Source organism: Mastomys coucha, unplaced genomic scaffold, assembly GCF_008632895.1.
Source record: "Mastomys coucha isolate ucsf_1 unplaced genomic scaffold, UCSF_Mcou_1 pScaffold16, whole genome shotgun sequence".
Classification (NCBI taxonomy): Eukaryota; Metazoa; Chordata; class Mammalia; order Rodentia; family Muridae; genus Mastomys; species Mastomys coucha.
Genome location: NW_022196898.1, coordinates 74343106 through 74362528, shown reverse-complemented (window position 1 = coordinate 74362528; position 19423 = coordinate 74343106). Strand labels below are relative to the sequence as shown.

Genomic DNA, 19423 nt, shown 5'->3' with positions numbered 1-19423 from the left:
GACTAACTGGAACATGTCTGAGTTAGGAGATGCCAATGACTGACTGAATTCCCAGGAGGCACAAACTCCCTTTGAAGTCATAATGCCTCTTGTCCTTGATCAGGCTTTTACCCCTGATATTGCAGACTTTACTGGTATAGACAAGTGGGCATGGCAGAGACCATGTCAATCATGTGGCTTAAAGTGGCTATAAATGACCCAACTGTGGGAAAAAAAATATTGGACATTGGGTTTTGAGACCACTTTAGAAACTAAAGTTTGAGATAGAGATTTACAACTGAGTGAGCTAGGGTATCTAATCTAGTCTAATCTATGATATTTTCTGCCTTATAACAACTCTTTAGAGAGGTTAAACCTGCAAGGATTGCTCAGTGCTTCCTCCTCTGGCAGTTTCCCCCAAGGAACTAATCATGGGCCTATGCAAACAAAGAAAAAAAAATCACTCACCCCCAACAAAACAAAATAAAAAACCCAAAACAAAAAATCAGAGAGGATGTTCATTGTCTGAAGAAAAGAAGAAAACATACATGATCTCCAACAGGTGGTTGAGACCTAGACACTGTGGTACATACCTGTAATGCTGGCTATTCAGTAGGAACTCAAGTGTGGACCCTGTTTAGACTATATAGACTATATATGTGAGTTCAAGGTTAGCCTATGAGGTTCAACAAGAATATGTCTTCAAATGAAATGTGAAATGCAGGCTGGGGATGTACCTCAGAGATTGAGTACTTGCCAAGCATGCTTAGGGATCCAAATTCCAAGTCTACCATCACCAAACCCCAAAATCAAGACTCCAAACCTCAAAACCAAATACTCGAATGACAAAGAAAGACCAAAAAAATACAAACAATAATTGATTGAGCAAATGAGAATATAGTGTAGAACCACTGACACATGCACAGGCAAATTTTCTTTGAACTGAATTTCATTATGTAGTTAGTGAAAAAAACCCCACAAAATACATAAGAGAAATGCACATAGTATGACCTTGTGAGAGAATGCATAGAGGGAACCTGTTTTTATGACTGTTGTATAACTTGAAGAGTAGAGTAATTCTCTGTCTCTTTTGATCTTTTGTTGATGAGAAATCATAGCCTAAATTACAAAGTCTCTCCTGAGAAATAAATAAAAGTAAGACTTCAAACTTATAATAAAAGTAAAGCCTTTAAACTCGCTTTCATTCTCTTTCTTTCTTTCCTTCTTTCCTTCTTTCTTCCTTTCTTTCCTCCCTTTCTTTCCTTTCTTCCTTCCTTTCTTTCTTTCTTTCTTTCTTTCTTTCTTTCTTTCTTTCTTTCTTTCTTTCTTTCTTTCTTTCCAGTAACTAGGAAAGAAGCCAGATACTTAGAAATGAGAGAGGTGACAGAGGCCAATGACATGACAAGCCAGAACAGTGTTTTTTTGTTTTTTTGTTTGTTTGTTTGTTTTTCTGTGAGCTCAAAGTGTTCAAATTTGCTTTCAGAATTATGCAGAAATCCTTCCTTACAACAGAAAACCACATTTTGTTAAGAACTTCAATGATAAGATTAATGTGATGGAGATACACACTGTAATTTTTTCCTGGTGAACCTGGGGTTTTGGAACTCATTCTCTGGTCTCTCTTCTCATTCTTTTTGCTGACTCCCTGCAAAGAGAATCATAACATCATCTGAGTGGTCATGCTGAGCATGCCTTTGGCTGCCTCTTCCTTAAACCTTGAGATATCTCTTAGGGAATGAATAAAGGGTTGTTGTGTGCTAGAGTTTAATTTCTTCTTAAGCCACTTCTCTTGTCTGAGTTTGACTTATCCTTAAGAAGAACTTATTTACCTGTTTAGCTCTTAATGAATTCGTGGCTGAAGCATGACTCTTAGACAGGACAGGACAGGACAGGATAGGCAAGAGTCCATATTATACATTTTCACCATGGTGACTGTCATGTAGTACGTGCTTGGTCAGTGTCTCCTGTTTTTTTTGTCCCTACATTAAGGGCTCTTTGTTTTGTTATCTTCCCCACTCTTCATCTTTGATAGTCAGCCAGGTGTCTGTGCTACACTCTAAAACACCCAGTTTCCTGCAGCTTTTCAGATCATGTATGGCTCTATATTAAGTCATCCTTTCATAGCATGGATTGATTTGTAGAGAGGGAATGTAAGAGAGTAAACTTAATGTCAGTTTTGAAGATCAGTCCTCTAAGCCTGTGGTCCACAGGGAGTTTTTCTCACTGGTATACACAGTAGAGTGCCTGATCCCTTGCGGGGGTGAGGTGGGTGTGGAAAAGGCTGCTAAGTGATAATATTGAAGAAACACAGATGAGTGGAAAATAAATCATGAGAATGACTGTTGCTTTTCCCAGACTGCGATGACTAAGCAGCTCCTGTGGAAGACTCTGAGTCACCTGTGATGAGCAGTGGGAGAGCAGACAGAAAGCATTGCATAGAACTCACACACCTCCCCAAGCACCGCTCCCTCACCCACAGCAAGCTTCTTCAGGGGTGGGAGGTGAGCAGGACAAGCCTGCAGATGAACCTACTGTCAATTCTTTGGCCTGTGGAATCAGTAGGTGGGAAGTGAATGAGATCTTTGGTGTTTATGGTTTGCTAATCCCTTACCTCCCACTGGGGAGGGGGGGCACAAAAATTTATTTGATTAAAATCAAAAAGAAAGAAAAAGAAAGAGGGAAATAAATAAAGGAAGAAAGAAAAGCAAATGTGAAGAAAAAGAGTGTATTTTCAGGGTCTTTGTTAAATACCTTCCTCTGAAGTGACTGCAGAACACAGAGGCAACCAAGGGACACTGTGATTCCAGGCAACCTGTTTGAGATGGGTTCTGAGAATAACTTCAAGGCAAAGTGAAGCAAAGTGCCTCAGGTTCTTAGACCTGAGCTTGTGGGATGAGTGCATTTCCCAGCACTGGCGAGCACATGGGGCCCAAGTGGCAGGAATCGAAACTGAGTCAGCACACAGTACACTGGACTTTTCCTAAGTATTTATTAATAAGGAGCAATGCACCTATTCTTTTACTAAATGACCTCCCCTCCCCGCTATCTCCTGAACACCCTTGGCTCAGGGGAATATCCTAGTTAGCTCATGGCAGGTCTTTAGTAAACTAAAGATAAATAGGACATGAGCTGCAACTCAGCTCTGGGCCACTGGGCTGTAAGAAATGTTTCCTCACTGAAGAAGAAACATGTGGAAGGAAGACCAAGAAGGCCCATCTTTCATAGCTGAGTCCTATCTGAATATCACACTAGGAACCAAGCAATCCATTCTAGACTCATGAAGACTCTTCACCTGAGGGATCCAGTTCACACTGAGATGAAGCAGGCAATGGTAGTTCATGCCAGTTAGAGGCTACTCTAAGGGATAGCTTTTGAGTGAGAGTATAAACCATCACATGCGTTTGTATGGAGGAATAACACACCTTGCTTCTATTTTAACAAGGCTTCTTTACGTGTTGCATTGGGATAGAAACTATACTATACTAAAAAAAGTACTATAAGCACAGCTTATAGGTATGGAAAGCTGAGAGACTTGTGACGATGATATTCCAGAAATAGAAACAAGATGAGGATGATCTGAGTCAAGGGTAGCAGAGAGCAGATAGAAGTGCTCACAAAATGGCTTTATTTGAAAAATGATAGTTTTTAAATTAAAAAAAAATAAAAAATGAGAGCAAGGTTTCGTTCAATAAGATCAATAAGAACTAAGTTGCCAATTTTTGAGATGTAGAATAAGCAATAAGAGAAGATTTGGGCATTAAAGGGGCTAAATAGTGAACCTATTGATGTGCGATGTCAATTGGATCTATACTGTTGATTTCATATAAGAAGCCAGGTAGGTGCACATGTTTGAAGTTAGGAAATATGATCTAGGGGAGGGGGATATATTTGAGGATCATTAAAGTAATTTACAATGATGAAGATTAGATCCAACTATTTTGGGGATGAAGTAGAGGAGGAGAAAAGAAGAGGAGGAGGAGAGGGAGGAAAAGGAGGAGGAGGAGGAAGAAGAGGAATAGAAGAAGAAAGAACTTTTTTTCTTTTTTTTTTAATGGGACTAACCAAATGCTGAGAAGCAGCATCTAGACAGGCTGGCTGAGCATCAGGAAAGTATCATTGTTGCTAATTAGCATATTTGTAAACTATAAGACATAGTTTTAATTAATAAACATTGCCCCCAGATGTAAAAAAAAAATGTTGGCAGAGCACCAGGCAAGTATAAAGCAACATGTACTCCAATGGAGACTGTAAGCCACTGGGTGAGATGCTGCTGAGACAGTAAGTAAAACAAGGACCAAAACTGTCCTTTAACAGCATAATGGTCACTGAAGAAGTGCGAGGTGGGAACTGGAATGTTTAAGAATGGAAGTAGAACCAGGCAGTGGTGGCACATGCCTTTAATCCCAGCACTTGGGAAGCAGAGGCAGGTGGATTTCTGAGTTCCAGGCCAGCCTGGTCTACAGAGAGAGTTCTAGGACAGCCAGGGCTACACAGAGAAACCCTGTCTTGAAAAACCAAAAAAAAAAAAAACAAAAAAAAACCCAAAAAACAAACAAACCCTGGAGGTCGAGCTGGGTGGTGGCGCTCAAGTGTATAATCCAAGCAAAAAGATTAAAGGTTGGGCTGAAGACATGGCTGTCAGTAAGGTTCTTGCTGTGAAACATGGAAACCAGAGTTTGGGTCCGTAGCATATCCAACATAAAAATCTTGTGATGGCAAAGGCTTTTGACACTAAGGCTGGGGTGGGGGAGAGCCGCAGATTCTTAGGGTTCACTGGCTAGCCAGTCTGGCTGAAGCAAGTCCCGGTTCTCAACAATACTCTCTCTCCTGAAAAAGTAAAGGGAAAAGCTCTTGACAAACTATATCACAGAATGAGCCCTAGCCTCCTGGTACATATGAGTGTCATATGAGATGTGCACCCTCCCCACCCTCCTTGTGAACATGCACACACACATGTGGTTAGTGTCTAAGGAGCAATAACCAAGCTGTTCTCTGGACTCCATTTATGTAGGTATTCAGGTGTGAGGAGTGCATCCCCTGCCTACACATACACACACACACACACACACACACACACTTCTCCACTATACAAAAGTGTCAATGCTTCTGAACACTTAACTGGAGAGTTCTGATAGGAATCAACTGTACAAACTCCATGGTTTGAGGACACTGAGCAATCCCTCCCAAAACCAACATGCCCATACCTGTTGTTGGAGCTTTAGGTGTCAGCAGAATGCTCCTTGACTTTAAGAAGAGGGTTGAAGCTTCTAGTGCTCATGGAGAAAAGTCCAAGAGGTACAACATTTACGTATGTGTGGCTGGGGCAGAAACAACAGCTTCCGTGAGGATGCTAGACTGAGCACTGAATCAGTGAGCCAGAATTTTGTAACTTTTCAAAATAATTAAGGCCCAAATCATGACTTTTGTAGGAAATATTCAATTTAAAAATGTTGGCAGCTCACTGATAAAGGTAAACTCAGGGGCTAGGGAGACAACTCAGTGCGAAAAGTGCTAGGAATACAGTAATGCGGACTGAGTTTGGATCCCCAGTATTCCTGCAAAAGCCATGGCAGCATATAACCCCAGAACTAACAGGGAGGAACCAGGAGGGTCTTGCAGGCCTGATGGCCAGTGAATCTAGCTAAAACAGTGATCTCTATATTCATTGAGAGATCCTATCTCAGTGAGAGAGATGAGGGGGGAGAGAGAGAGAGAGAAGAAAAAGCAATGAACACACACACACACACACACACACACACACACACACATCAGAAATTAAAATAAAATTCTTACTTAAAAAAAATCTTACAAAGGAGGTCACAAAAGACATGACAATCTCAAAGTCAGTAGGATTTTATTTGATGAAGTGACTTAAACAAATATTTAATGAAAGTTATGTTATCCTCACATTATATAGAATTCTTTTACATAGAAATTCAAAATTTTAGCTACTCAAAATTGACATTTTTGAAAATGTCCCCAAAATGTACCAGTGAACTCCATCTCCTTTTGTATTCTCAGGCACATAGCTACCTCGCTGTGAGCCTCTCATCTTCTTGCAGAGACACTGGAATGCAAGTATATCCTTTGCAATAACAGTAAGCCTAACTTAAGAGAGCAACCCATGGTAAAGCAAGGGTTACACGCCCTCTTGATCTTAAACAGGGAATCATAGCAAGAATAGGAGGGTTCTGTGAGTAGACTATGTTTATTTATATGTTTTGTTGAGGTGGGGGTCTTCGATGTAGCCCATACTAGCCTGCTGAGATCATAGCCATATACCAACATGCCCAATAACGTCCATTTAATATACAAAAATGGTATTCTAGGAATTTTATGCCTATTATTTCTAATCCTTGGGATATTATAATTTAATTTATATACTTATACTAATTTTAGAATCATGGAAAATGAAGTTCAGAGGGAAGAAGCAACTTGTTTAGAACATCAAGATAATGATGATAGAGTCCAACATTCAACCCAGGACTGTCTGATCTCACCTAGAGGTTGCCTTGTACAACCTGGTCTCCATTCAACAACTGTTTCTTAACAGCCCCTGCCTTTCTTGCTCTGGTTTCGTTGTAGCGGTACAGTCCTGAATGCACAGTTCTCATCTCTACAGACTTTCCTACTACAGTAAAGATAATGCAAAAATACATTGTCAAAATAGATAGCAGCAGTAATAGTGAATGCAGACTACCATGCAAGTCACGACAGAGCAAACAAGCCTAGAAGCTACCAAGGAAATTCATTGGAGGAGGCACAACACTACCCTGGACTTCAGTGAATGAGGTAAAGATTGGGTTGACCCAACAAAGGAAGATCATAGGTAAGAAAGCAAGTCACATAAATGAATGGACATAAGAAATAGCAGGTGGTGCTTTACGGAGTAACACATTAGCAACCTGTAGTTGTGAGGTCCTAGCAGCTAGGGTGATTGCTGTGTACTGGAGGTGATGGACAGATCTGTGTTAGTAGAGTGACATTTTAGCAGTCCTGTAAGAGATGGACGGAAGAATGGACATTTAGAAGCTTTTAGGATACTTAACCGTTAACTACTTTCCTTTCAGCTAAGTTTTCTGTGGAACAACAGCAGCACTGTGTGCAGAGAGAACAAACAGCTTGCATGATCACAAACTGCAAGTTGTTCATTGAAGGAGACCAGGGCAGGACATGATGTCCTTGACAGTGGCTGGCACTGCACATAGAGCATTTCTTCAGAAAGAAAGATGGACACATTGTCAGCAGAAATCACAAATTTATTAACTCTTAAATATATCAATCAGTCATTTACCATTACGGCAGGAAATATATACAGTGTCCCATGGTAAACTGCAGTGTTTTCCAAACAACAGAAGATGATGAAGGTGTAATTCCACTGTGCTGGAGAGAACAAGTCACGATTTCCTCACATCTTAGTGCAGAAGACAAACTGGGTCTATGGTAATTCTTCAACACCACATGCTAAGTTAAAAGTGTAAAAAAAAAAAAAAACCAAACAAATCATTCTACCACTATTTGTGTTGTTAAATACATGTATGCCACGCAGAGCTGCTTCACAGAAAAGTAAAAGAAATTCAAAAGGGAAAAGTGAGGCCATTACGTTTTTCACAGATCTCATTGGCAGGTTAACATGGCTCAATACATTTACTGTATATATTCGTTTTAAATATATATTGTTTTAAATCATGTGATAATTATCAGAAAAGCTTCAACCCATCTATCATACATTCACTAGCAACAATATATCTAAAGTGATTAGCAATCAACACCAAAAGGTGAAATGAGGAAAAAGAGGGGAAGGGAGTGTTTTATTTTTGCTCATTTTGCTTCTGCTTTAAGAATCGGCTTCTAAGGAGTGTGAGCAGCTACGGTGGAGGTAATGCTGATGGAGATTCCATGCACCATAAAGCAGTTCAGCACAGAGAAACAGCCTCCCAGGGACCGAATCGACAAGGAATAAACGAGAGACCAAAAGAAAACTGGGGCATTTCCTTTTCCTCTGTTTTAAGCTAGACAGACCCTAATTCATGGAAGAAGGATGCTACTGTGACTCAAGAGAGAAGCTAGAACAGCAGGAGTCACAAAGATCAAGTTCAACCTCTAGGAGGATGGAGACCACTCCTCATGTGGCTAGCTAGTGAAAGGGAGGCACTGAATGCCCTCCCCTGATCATCTTCCACTTGGTCTTCAATTTCTTTAGTTGGGAAGAATCAGGTCAATGTAGTAGGCTTTTACTGCTCTTAGAATAAGTCTCAATAGTCCCCACATTTTCCACATAGCAAGGATACCTATGCATAAGTGGTAGCCTAAGCTTTATTTTATTCTTCTCTTATTTAAATATTTATTTAAATCTAACAGCTCCACATACCTGGAGAGACTGGAAGTGCTACTTTTAGCTTCCTCTAAAAGACCTTGATTTTTTTATTTTAACTTCATATGCAAATGTTACTGTTTTTACACACTACCAGCTATAGAAAGAAAGATAAACACACAAAAGAATGAGAGAGAGAAAGGGGGAGTGAGAAAGATAAAGGAAAGAATGACCAAAAAAAAAAAGAATGGAAAAATAAAACAAATATAAAGAAAAGGAGCAAATAGAATACAATGAAAACAGAACACAGATTTAAGAAAGAAAAACCCAAATCAGTGCCAAGCATTCACTGAACTATGTCTATCTGAGAGCAATCAAACTAGTAAATGATGTGAATTTTTCCAGTATACATAGTATGACCCAAATCAACATGGCTTTGATGGTAGAACACCAACTGATTGTTGCACCTACAATCACACAGGAGTTTGCTCACATACCATCCATTTATCCAACGTTAACACTTTCAGAGAAAAGCCATCCATTCATTTCTACCAGGATCACACCAGGAACTAAAGGTGCATATATATGTATTTGCCTTAAAAGTGAAAAAAAAATCAAACCCAAAATCCCAACAAAAAGCCCAAAGAGAAAAATGGCAGCATTCTTGAAAGATTTCCTTTCCTCTTACACGCTGTCATTCAGAGAACAGTAATTTTAATTAAGTCTTTTGAATCTTGGCATATACAGAGAAACCTGATGGATCAGCTGAACTTGGAGTTATTGTGGAATTTTCTTGTCTGAGCTCCTTCTAGAGTTTGCCAACAGTAATCAAAGTTTTGCATGGAATATCCCATCCAGTAGCTGGAGTGTAAACAATGTACAGGAAGGAATACATGATAAGATGACGTGTCACATGATAAGATGATGTGTCACATATGCATTACACGTAGAACCTTCACAACTTCATGCACTCAGAAACATGCATGAAGAGGAGAGGACGTCCCAGGATCACCCGCCTGGTGCCTTGAGGACAGAATGAAGGAGTGGCACTGTTGACAATTAGCTGAAAGGGAGAATGGGAGGAAGAAATAAATCACACTGTTTTTTATAAAATACCAACCTTTCTGCCACAGATGTGACTAGGGTACGATTTGATAACTTAGCTCAAGTTCAGATTGGAAAGACATTGTCTGAAATCTTTGTCCATGTTCCTTCCAATATAAAACACACATGTTTAACAAAGTCTAAACTAGGACAATCAACAGTATCTATTTGTTCAAATAAAGTGAAGCTGAAAAAAAATAAAACCAAACAAGGGGTTGAAAGACTTCAATGGCACTATTAAATCTAAATATACACTTTAACCATTCATATTTACTAGACAGATTTGATGAACTCATATCAATATTTGGTTGAAACAGAATTAAAGTTCAAGTTCACCCTACGCTTTTGTTCATTATGCTTAAATTCCTAGGGAAATCAAAATCAAAAGTCAGTTCAACAAGGAATATAGTCTCACAACCAGAGAGAGCAGGCTTATTCTTAGGCAATTCTTTAAAGCAATAGCTAAAAGCAACATTTCTTGAAATCTCTGTTCCACCTTGGTGTGGGGAAAATAGAAACAGTGGCACCTAGTCATGCCTGTACCCTAATCCCAGTTTAAGACACAGATCGTTAGGAACAACAATGCAGGGATGAATTTCACTGTGGTCAACTGTCAATGATCATGAATGCCATCTAAAGTTCAGCTGAACTTGCTGTTGTGGTCCACCCTCTTGGGTTAGTGCCATATCCAGTGAGCTCATGTACATATTAACCCCAGCTGATGGCTAACAGAAATTGCAACTTCCAAAAGACAGGGAGATATCAAAAGATTTCAAAGCTTAATAGAAATGGCTCTGGATAATTGAGAGTTGTTCTCATTAACCCAGATATAAGTGGCTCTTGATGTGAGAACTCCAGGATGGTAAGGTAATGCAATCGAGCTACTGGGGAAAAAAAAGTTCCTCTTGGCGTTTGGTACCTCTCCAACGGTGGTGATGCTGTAAAGTGAACCCTAGAATTGATGACACATGCAAAGCCACAATGGATTTCCAAAGACCTCGAACGTGTTTCCCTTAGTAGACTGTTGAGCGAATGTCCACAAAGGGAAGAACACCAGCCATGCAGCTTTTCCAGCATTAGCCCCCATTGCACAGAACCGTGGGGCAGGATGCTACTTACAAGACCCAAATGTGAATGGTTTTCAGATGTTTTGCCACAAAGAGGTGCCTCCCGAGAAGTTTTCTTTCCCATTTGGAATACAGGGTGGCCTATTAAGAGAAGCCCCATTTAAGCCACCTGGCATAAAAGGAAGTTTTCTTAAATAGGCTTTATCCCTTAACACTTAAGAGAAATGCAGAGAAAACTAGCCCCTGGCCTAATATATTTGCACCCATCTCTTCTACATTAGCTGGTAATTTGTGGTGTACCTCTTTGGGGTAAAAACCACAGAAGCACTAACAGACTTTTTTTTTTCTCCACTCTTTTTGTCTTCCTCTTGATTACACAGCTATATTTTTGGAATGTGTTTTGCTTTTACTGCTGTTATTGGGACTTATTTTTGTCTGTATCAATGCTTTTTAATCTCTTTTTGAATATCCAGCAGTGCTATATGGTGATTGAAATGACAGAGAAGACTTCTGAAAAGCACTGCAGTTGATAAACTACCATCAAACTGAGAAATCACAATGGCTTTGCTGGAGCCTGTTGAGTGGCTGTGGAAACTAGGCTCCTCCCCCAAAACTTTCCAATATTAACAGGAGATCCTGGAAAGAGATGATCAGTGGGCCAGGGTTCACCCAACTTCGTTACTCCCTCCTTGCTCTCAGCTCATCTCATTTTACTGATACAAATGATTTCCCATCAGTCCCCTGTCCTCCAGCGAGCCAGCCTATAGTGTTCTGTCTTCTTTTTCAATGTTTCTAAAGTTCCAGCATTTGTAACTCCTTGATGTTCCCCTGGCTTTGACTCTCTCCCCCTTGTTCTCTTTCCATTTCTGTATCTCCAAATTCTATTCTTCATGTAACATCTTATTCAGCATTCAGTCTTTCATGTAAAGGTTGAATATTTTGGGACACTGATTGTTCACTGAACCCAACTCTAGAGTTAAGTATGTAGCTTAATTTTTCCATGGTGTTAGTGATTAATTGGTCTCTAAATCAGAATATGTGTTTTCTGTGGGAGATGCTTTTTTTTCTCTCTCTGCATCTAGCACAGGAGTGGCACCTAGGAGATGTGTTGAGAGTATCTGTTTGATTACTGACTGGAAATTAAACATGACATCTGAGGAAGGATACTGAGATGAGAACATGCTACAACACCTGATATTTGTTTTGACAATGCTGCTTTCTGAATTTGCCTACCATCAAGGGCATATTAAAAAAGTATGACAGACTAGGAATATTTACTTGATGGGTACTGTTGGGGACCCCGAACGATGAAAGTGAACATTCTGCCACTTCCCGTCACGGCGGTGCCACACACGAGTCTCTTCTGACTGCATGGTCTTTGGCATTCCACTTCCGTCCATGTACTGTGTGAGCCGAATGTATGCTATGCAGGCTGCGTCATCCCCTACCAGGTGTACGTGAGGGTTCAGGATGATAGTGTGGATTGGCTTATTGCTTTTGGACAAAGCTGAAAGAGAACAATGTAAGAACACAAATTAAGGTCTTATATAAAGTAAGCTAAAATCAAGATTAACTTCAGTTGGGGTTAATGAGGAATGGTATTCATTAATGCCTTAACTCATTAATCTATTTGTACTAATGGAGTGCTGGGTATTGTATAAAGTATAACCAATGAAACAAACGTAGATAATCTTTATTTTCTTTGTGTCCCTTTAGAGGCAATTTGTGCTACTCTGGAATTTTGATTGATTAGGCAGAAAAGCTACAGAGATGCATTATATTTACTTATAATATAAGGGCTAGAAACAGAATCCGTGCTATGAAGAGAGGTAGAGAAGCCCTGGCCCAGGCACACTTCTTTCTGTGACACTTGACAGGATGACTGAAGGTGGTAGTTTTGTAGTTAGGATGTAGGATAAAGGAAATATCTCAAGTGTCAAGTTTAGAAATCACTGTTTTCCTGTATGGATTTGTTTCTGCATTACATCCCGTGACTTTTCAATTTCATCATAATCTATGTGTGATCAGCTAGTCAAAATTCACAATCCATCGTCTGATCACTGGATCAGCTGGCTCTGCCCAGTCAGTTATTAAAACATGTTCCTTATGGGCTCCAACTTTTGGTGTTCGGATAATAGTCATACCCATTCTAATAACTTGATCAAGAGGTTTATGGATTTTGACACAATTCCTATTGATGGCATTTTGTAGATCAGAATAGGCTCAGTTACTTTAGCTGTTACCCAAACATGCATCTCATTCTCAGACAACACTTATTTAAATTACTCAAAATGTTATTTACATAAGAGAATATCTCATTATGGAGAGGGTATTTATGGAAAACATCAGTGTATAATGTTTGTAATATTGAAATGGGTGGCATATTCATGATAGATGGAGGAGGTAAGGTACCTCTATCAAAATGCTGGAGTATACAGAATATGAGAATATTTAACCCAGCTTTGTTAACACAAACTTACCATTAACTATTGTTGCTTGTTTGTTTGCTAACAGCTAACATATACAAGATAGAGAAACTCATGCACTAAAAACACATGCAAGGCAGACTTATCAATGCTTTTAATTACCACAAGTAAACCTAATTACCCTAGTTATCATTACGATTCTTCCTTAATTCAACAGGAATTGAATTCATGGCAAAAAGACTAAATTCTCATCACAGCCCATGATAATGTAATGGCAAGTTTCAGGCTATTGGGAATTCCTGGTTAATGAGGATTCCTTTGGCTTGGTTTTACCTTTATTTATTAACTTATTTTTCTAACTTGCAGAAACTGCTTTGGAAATACGTGTGTTTCCTGAAAGATAGACGTTTCCTTTGTGCTACCAAAACATGAAGACCTTTGCAATCTGAGTGGAAACACTCACTCATTGCTCATCTCCCTTCCTACCATATTTTGAAAGTGACTACTAGACCTGCATCAGAGCTCATCCACTGTGAATATCAAGGCTGTGGTTTCTCTTCTTCCCATATCAACAGTTTTAAAAGCCTTCCAGCAATACATGCTCATAACATCATATAGCATATACTGTTCCTTCACTGGGTCTTAATGGCTGGTTTCATATTTTTCAAAACACAATAAACTGTTAGGTTTGAAGGGTATATATTTCAGTTCCAGACAAGAACAGCTTTCACAGAGGACACACTGTCAGGAGAAATACCCATCGAAGGAAAGAGCCAAGGAGTCGGTGAAGGTGGGAGATATTCAAGGAACAGTGGGTAAGGAACTTGGAATGGATACCATTTTCAAAGTAGAATCTGTGGAAGTCCATCCCTTCCACTAAATTGCCCAATGCTTCAGGTTCAAAGGCAGTGAGGCCAGGATCACAGATTTTTCTGCAGTAAGAAAAAAAAAAAACATCATGAGGAAATGTGCCCACAGTGAAAGTGGTAAGCATTCTTGTTTACAGTCAGTGAAGGAAAGGCACTCTAAAAAGCACCCCAGGTAGGAAACTTCTACCATGAACATGGACAAGGTAGGTCAAAGATGTCATTTTGAAGAAAACTCACAGAGAGACACAATTAAGTTAACTGCTCCAAGCACAATTGGCTGTTTTGTAAGGTGCTTGCTTTTCAACTCCCAGAGTTAATTCTTTAGTTTTCTTCCTTTGGACTTAAGTTTCCTATGTTTCAAATCTTCTCAAAGTTGAGGATATACTTTAACTCCTTTCAAGCCATATTCGGCTTTGGAAATAAGAATTTTTGGGGGACAATCTTTGAGAGGCCCACTTTCTCCACTCTCCTCAAATACCTGTATTGTACTGACATGAAGGAGAGGATGCCTGACTGAATTTCCTGGGAATGTCCATATGAAGACATTAAGTGTGTGTTTAAAGCTTATTTTAGGTTCAGGAGAAAATTAAGAGGCGATTCAAATGGACACAATAGTTTTCTTTTTAATCCTAGAAGCTGAATTTAGCAAAGGAGTATATAACGCTAAGCTGTTCCCAAGAAACTAATGGGTTTTCTTTGGAAAAATTTACTTATTCAATAGAGAACCATTAAACATAAACTATAAAATCAAGCAACTATAACTCATTGATACTAAAACAAAAGCTAATGTAAAGTGCTTCAAAGGTAGGTTATAGTGGACAGGTATGATAGAGGGAGGAAGGAAAGAAAATTGGGGCAGGGCTTTTGAAGGTGAGCAAGAGCTTTGCAGGTATGTGAAGGAACTAGTGGGAGGCAGGACAGCAAGTTTAAATCAACAGATTTTGGATTGTTTACTAATTTCTCCCAAAGGAGAGAGGCAGGGAATGGACATTTTTAATATAGGAGAGAAACTTTCTTAGCTGTCCATCAGGAAAACAATCATGCAAGCCTAACTTCCTACAGTTCTTCAAAGTGTGACATATTAGTTCACGGAACATGGTCCTGGTAAACCAAGAATGGTGCTACATTCTACATCACGCTAGCCTGGAAACACGGGCCCCTGCTTCAGAAAACCCAAACCAAACACAACCAAGGAATGCAGAGCTCCCAGACTGGGAAGAACACTTTAAGGCTGCAAATCAAAGCAATTATCCTTTGTGGTGAAGGTGGTGGTAGAGAGGAAAGAATGCACTTTGTCTCAGGCTGCCTGCTGGGCAGGTATTTTAAAGCTGAAGTCAAATATATATAATTTCTTCCTAAGGAGTGAAGTAGGAAGAATAGTGTTCCTATGGCAACAGAAATTTATTCTGCCAGGTGTTATTATTTCCTCTATAAATATGGCTTAGTCGTCAGTTTGTGAATCCAAATTTTATACTATCCTCACATTGGCTCTGAGGTTTTATAATGTGTTATAATGAAGCTTTTTAACCCACCTTGAAAAGAGACAATGTATTGGAAAGTATTCTTTTCATTTTCTCCTTCTTATCTATTATCTATCTGTCTGTCTGTCTATCATCTATATATCTATCATCTATTTATCTACCATCTATCTATCTATCTATCTATCTATCTATCTATCTATCTATCTATCTATCTATCTATCGATCTATCTATCTATATCTGTCATCTAGCTATCTTCCACTTACCTACCTATCATCTATAGCTATCATTTATCTACTCATATCTATCATCCATTCGCAGCGCAGGCTTTATGTGGATAAAGACTGACAGTATATTGGACATACTGTTTAGGGGTGATGCTATGAACCAGCTGACAGAGCCTCACCAATACATTCTCCTACCTAAAAAGCTTTAGAATGGAAGTAATATTGGATCATCCCTCGGTCTGGAAGTAAAATTCTAGGCCAAATGACAGGTCCCTCTAGGCAAAGGTCAGGTGATGTGCTCTAGAGACCTGGATTATTTAAATATCCTACTTTAAACTGTGAGAGCAGGAAAGACCTTTCATCTCCTTGCTAAAATTACACTCTGCCTGTGAAAGAAAAACAAAACACAACTTTGTCTTCCACTAGAGACAGCTTCTCACCAAAGGGACTTTTTAAGAGTTCTCTTATTCTTTGGAGACACATAGAGGCCTAACAAGGTTACAACAGCCAAACAAATAAAAAGAACTCTATGGTATAGAGTTATTATCAGCCACAGCTTAAGAGAACTGTTGTCTGTGACAAGAGGGATCCAAATCCCAACCTTTGCTGTCTCTTTTAGCAAGTATACTTTATTAGGTGACAGTGAAGAGCTGATGCCCACATGAGTTCAGGTGCATGCCTGTGTTGTATGTACACATACTTAATCTATACGGATTAGCTTCCAGATTCAGACTCCACATTTAGTGGTTCTCTTCTCCATTTTAAATTGCCCATTGTTTTATGTTGGGTAGTGAACCTTCCTCTATTAGTAATTTTGCCACAATTTTGGAGGGTGGGGGAAGATTTATTTGAGCGCTTGGTTTTAGAGGCCTTCAGTCCATCACAGGTTTGACTTATGCACAACAGGGGACATGACTCTGCTTGATTCATTTTATATATATATTTTTTTCTGCTAATGGTCAGATCACATCCTTTGCCCATTTTCTGTCTTTCCAATCGTATCCACTCAGCAGAAAAGGTAACCATTGACACATTTTGCAAACACTTTTCTAAGTTGATCCTCTGTTAGTTTTGTCTTAGGCTTTAAAAATTAGTGGTATATACCAACTTTATCAGTCAGGAAATAATTTTTTCTCACATTTGTGGTCACTTTTCCTGTTTTTAAACTTAGAAACATTTTTCTAACTAGGGATTAGAATCAATTCCTTTTTCTTTCCCTTTTTTCTTTTCTCTTTTTCCCCCTCATTTAACACTTTCACATAGTGGAATTATGTAGTAAGGAAACATACTCGCGCGCGTGCGCGCGCGCGCACACACACACACACACACACACACACACACACACACACACACACACGGATTTAGATCTCCTTCTAGCTTTGCAATGACCCTTCATGTCTTACTTAAATAAAAAGCTTTATTTTTCTCAAACAAAGTGACTTCTCTATAACTATTTAAATTAAGCATAAAATCTTTTTCTCCAATCAAAACCACATCAACAGAAGCTGAGCATCATTGGTCGAGGGGGAGCAGTGCTTGGCATCACCATGTCCTATCTTTCTCTGTTCCAATCCCACTTCTTTGCTTTCTTTCTTTCTAAATCTTTGCCCAAATGCATTTCTCTGATGCCTTACTTCCACTCAGATCTGTGGGGGTGATCACCAAGAAATATCATTCACAAAAGCCATTGCCAGTCCTTAGAATAGAAATTGAGTCATCTCTCTGAAATCATAAGTACATGGTTTCTCTCGAGAGCTCCTTGTCATTTATTATGACACAACACTGTTGTCAACATGGCAAACCTGGGGTTTAATATGCAGGACGTCAGTCACGCTGAGAAATACAACGGCATAGGAAACATGGCTGCCCAGTGTGTGGAAGCGACTCAAGCCCGTCTGTCACTACTCACGTGTAAGCCTCAAAGTCCCCATTGTTGATAGCTTCAATCAGTTGCTCAGTCACTTTGATGATCTCCTGCTTTCGTGCTAAAAGTAAAGGTAGAGTCAGGTGAGAACAGAGGCCAAAGGCCACATAAGGAGCTAGTTAACAATACAGCTCTTTTGCCTAATGTAGGTATCATGGAAACCATCTCTCCTGGAGCAAAATCGTTGTTCCTTTTTGCACAGTCTTATTGCTCAAACTGGGAGACCATTAGAACCCACCTCTCCTAGGAGCACTTAGAAGCACAGATATCCAGGTACCATCCCAGACCAGGAGATTCAGAATCTGAATTTCAACAGAGCTCTCAGGTTCCTCCAGGAGGCAACCCTCCATCTTTTTTGCTCACACACAACAGGCACCTGGAAGTTCAAATTCACCCTTGCTCCCTTCATTACCCTGGCTTTGTGAACATTTTTCTGTTATCTGTTATCAAATGTGTCACTGAAAAATTTAGGTTTTAGAAAAGAACAGAGAACAAAACCTAGCTTCAGATTAAAGATATTCAACGTCAGGTAATTACTGGCTTTGTATTTTTTGAGTCAATCTGCCTGGCCCTTCCAGAAGTGGGGACATCAACATGATGTTAGGCCATGTTACTTAGATAAATGGCCTTTAGTAAACTCTTTAAATTGAGACAGAAACATATAAATTGGTGCTACAAATGTGGGCAATAAACAAATGGTAACCCCCTGTAAAACTATCAAACCCAGCAAACATCAAACATAATTAGTGTCTTCTCCTATCTAACAATTGGTAAAATTATTAATGGCTGGTCTGTCTGGTTTAGATATCACCCTTTAATCAAATTTCTTTCCAATAACACCTGCTTCAAGTTTTCTTCCCTCTTCTTAAATACCTGCAGTATCTGCGCTATCCCCTGGGTATCCCTGACACCTTAGAATAAAGCACGTGGCTTGTTTTACTGCTATTAAGCTTTGTACGCTGTGCCAACTGTGCCCTCCTATTTAAATAAAGTTCTGTGAGCAAAGAACATGCTATTTTTTGTGTTGCTTAAGAAACCTTTGTTCAATAAAATAGATGTTAAATACAATTTTGAGTTTGATCAGTTGAGACTATAGATGATATTTTCTTAATTTCAGAATGTTGGTAGTCTTAGTCATGAAATTACATCTAAGTGTTAATATTTATTATGCACAAATGTAAATTATGTTTAAATATTAAGTTGACTAGATTTTCAGACTGGGGTCACAAAGTTATTTGGAATTATTTTGCACAAGACATTTTGATATTATGTTGCTCATCATGAAGATGCTAACCTTTGCTTTTAATTCTTTATTGACTGTAAGAACCAATTTGTATTTTTTAAAAAATGATCTGATCTTCAGGTTTAAACAGAAACTTAAAGTTTGCATTTACTTTCAAGATCCCACTTACCTAAATGAAATAATTTCTTATTAAAACATAAATCTGTAAAATCAATTTGACTCCATTAAGACTGTATGACACTAACAACACATATAATAGTCAGGGACCTCATAAATTGATTATTGTATCTGTCTATATAATGGCTAATAACTATGTAAATGTTTATAATGTAAAAGCATCATGGTTGTAGTTCATAGTAGCTGCTTAAGTTCTCACTTGTATGAAAGGATAGAACATGGACTTTCCTAGCTCCTCTACACACTTATAATATCTGGTTTTTATTTTTATAAAATTGATTTAATTGACCCATATGGATAATATAGCCATCCTCTGGACATACTGATGGAGCGGTAGCAGCTGATAATTCTGTAGCAAGGATGCTAGCTACCAGTGGCACATTCAATTGAGTTAGGCAACAGGTGATTCATCTGTCTGTTCCTGGCAGTGTTGAAGCTTTGGCAAAGGCCCCTGAGAGCTAACCTGATTCCGGATTGTGAAGGGCAACTGCGAGAAGCTACTCAGAAGAGAGAGTGTAAGAGATGTGGCTTCCAAGGCTCCCTCTTCACATGAGACTGTCATTTAAAACTAACAATGTTTTCAGAAAGTTATAGGCTGGCTGTAAAACTATAAT

The 19423-nt window shown here is 39.1% G+C and overlaps 1 protein-coding gene across 13 annotated transcripts in view; it reads right to left on the bottom strand.

Moving 5' to 3' along the window:
* Window positions 1-7220: 7220 nt before the first annotated feature.
* The window catches only part of Camk2d (calcium/calmodulin dependent protein kinase II delta), a 249116-nt gene continuing 236913 nt past the window's right edge, over window positions 7221-19423 (bottom strand). For 7 of the 13 annotated variants that reach the window (XM_031375385.1, XM_031375376.1, XM_031375375.1 and 4 more), the window contains 5 exons: window positions 17375-17450; window positions 13728-13822; window positions 11743-11971; window positions 10517-10605; window positions 7221-9356 (listed from right to left, as the gene is read on the bottom strand). In XM_031375385.1, the coding sequence (XP_031231245.1) occupies window positions 10539-10605; window positions 11743-11971; window positions 13728-13822; window positions 17375-17450 (467 nt within the window). In that variant the 3' untranslated portion in view covers window positions 7221-9356; window positions 10517-10538. Of the gene's footprint in view, window positions 9357-10516; window positions 10606-11738; window positions 11972-13727; window positions 13823-17374; window positions 17451-19423 lie in introns of those variants that run through there. The other 6 variants (XM_031375378.1, XM_031375382.1, XM_031375383.1 and 3 more) reach the window with 3 other exon arrangements.